Source organism: Aplysia californica, unplaced genomic scaffold (genome assembly GCF_000002075.1).
Source record: "Aplysia californica isolate F4 #8 unplaced genomic scaffold, AplCal3.0 scaffold01404, whole genome shotgun sequence".
NCBI classification, from domain to species: domain Eukaryota; kingdom Metazoa; phylum Mollusca; class Gastropoda; order Aplysiida; family Aplysiidae; genus Aplysia; species Aplysia californica.
In genome coordinates, this window is record NW_004798674.1 from 14910 (window position 1) to 16232 (window position 1323).

General features: G+C 39.6%; 1 protein-coding gene across 1 annotated transcript in view; it reads right to left on the bottom strand.

Annotated features, from left to right (window-relative positions):
- The window catches only part of LOC101848683 (vesicular glutamate transporter 2-like), a gene marked incomplete at both ends in the record, with an annotated part of 33135 nt that overhangs the window by 1759 nt on the left and 30053 nt on the right, over positions 1 to 1323 (bottom strand). The window contains 1 exon segment of the mRNA NM_001310491.1: positions 157 to 271. Within this exon segment, the coding sequence (NP_001297420.1) occupies positions 157 to 271 (115 nt within the window).

Below are 1323 nucleotides of genomic sequence, written 5' to 3' on the forward strand. Positions count from 1 at the left end.
CTTCTTCTTTTTTTAATTTTGTTACTCTCTTGTAACGCCTCTAACCTTCTGGCGCTCATAACGACCTTATGCAGTTGCGAACGCCGTAAAGCCTCTACTAAGAACGAATTCTCTGACACACAAGCTCACATACACACTGCCTCTCTATTGTCTCACCTCGACCAGACCTTGGAGAATTCGGACAGAGATGACCAGTCCGTAGTGGACCTCCGCAGCCCCGGGCAGCAACAGGTTCAGACACGCTGAGATTCCAATGGCCAGCCCAAACAGTCTGCGGAAATACAAGACATGGTTTGCTTTATGGTAATGTTGAATAAATGACAAGGTTTGCCTTGTGTTAATGTTGAATAAGTGGCACGATTTTCTTCATGCTGATGTGGAATAAATGTTCGCTTTATGCTAATGTTGAATAAATGGCAAGATTTGCTTTATGCTAATATGGAATAAGTTTCAAGATTTGCTTTATGCTAATGTGGAATAAATGACACAGTTTGCTTTATGCTAAAGTGGTCTAGATGACAGGGTTTGAGCTTGTCTTGTCTTGTCTTGTCCTGTCTTGTCTTCTCTTGTCATGTTTGTCTTCTCTTCTCTTCCCTTCTCTTCCCTTCTCTTATTCTCTTCTCTTTTCTTCTCTTCTCTTCCCTTCTCTTCTCTTCTCTTCTCTTCTCTTCCCTTCTCTTCTCTTCTTTTCTCTTCTCTTCTCTTCTTTTCTCTGCTCTTCTCATCTCTTCTCTGCTCTTCCCTTCTCTTCTCTTCTCTTCTCTGCTCTTCTCATCTCTTATTCTCTTCTCTTCTCTTCTTCTTTTAGAAGCTGATTACTGTTTCCCAGGGTAAAAACTGCAATCCAAAATATAATAGCTTTCCCACAAGAGAAATTAAACTCACGTTTTCAGAGTGTGACAAAAAGCTAGCAACAAAGACTTTTGTATATAGTTTTTGTCTTTTTACGTTTGCAAAAAGTAAAGGTGAAGTAAAGAAAGAAGTGAAACCAAACAGATAACGTATATGGTACGGTTATCTACATATATAATTTATTTAAATAGAGCTTGATTTCTATTAGTTTTTAGTTTTTTGTTTTCGTAAGAGTTTTACGGCACTTGAAACACAGTAAGGTCATATAAGTGCCGAAGATTACAGGTGTTACAAGAGAGTAACAAACACAAGAAAAAAGGAGGAGAGATCAGTACGATAGATGTCTGATAGGAAAGAAGAAGCAAACCTCACCAGAGCACCCGCCAACCACCCATGGTTTATATCACAGTGTCTCTGACATGTAAGGGCGAGGGAAAAGTACACCGAAACCTGGCTATGGCGCTCATATGA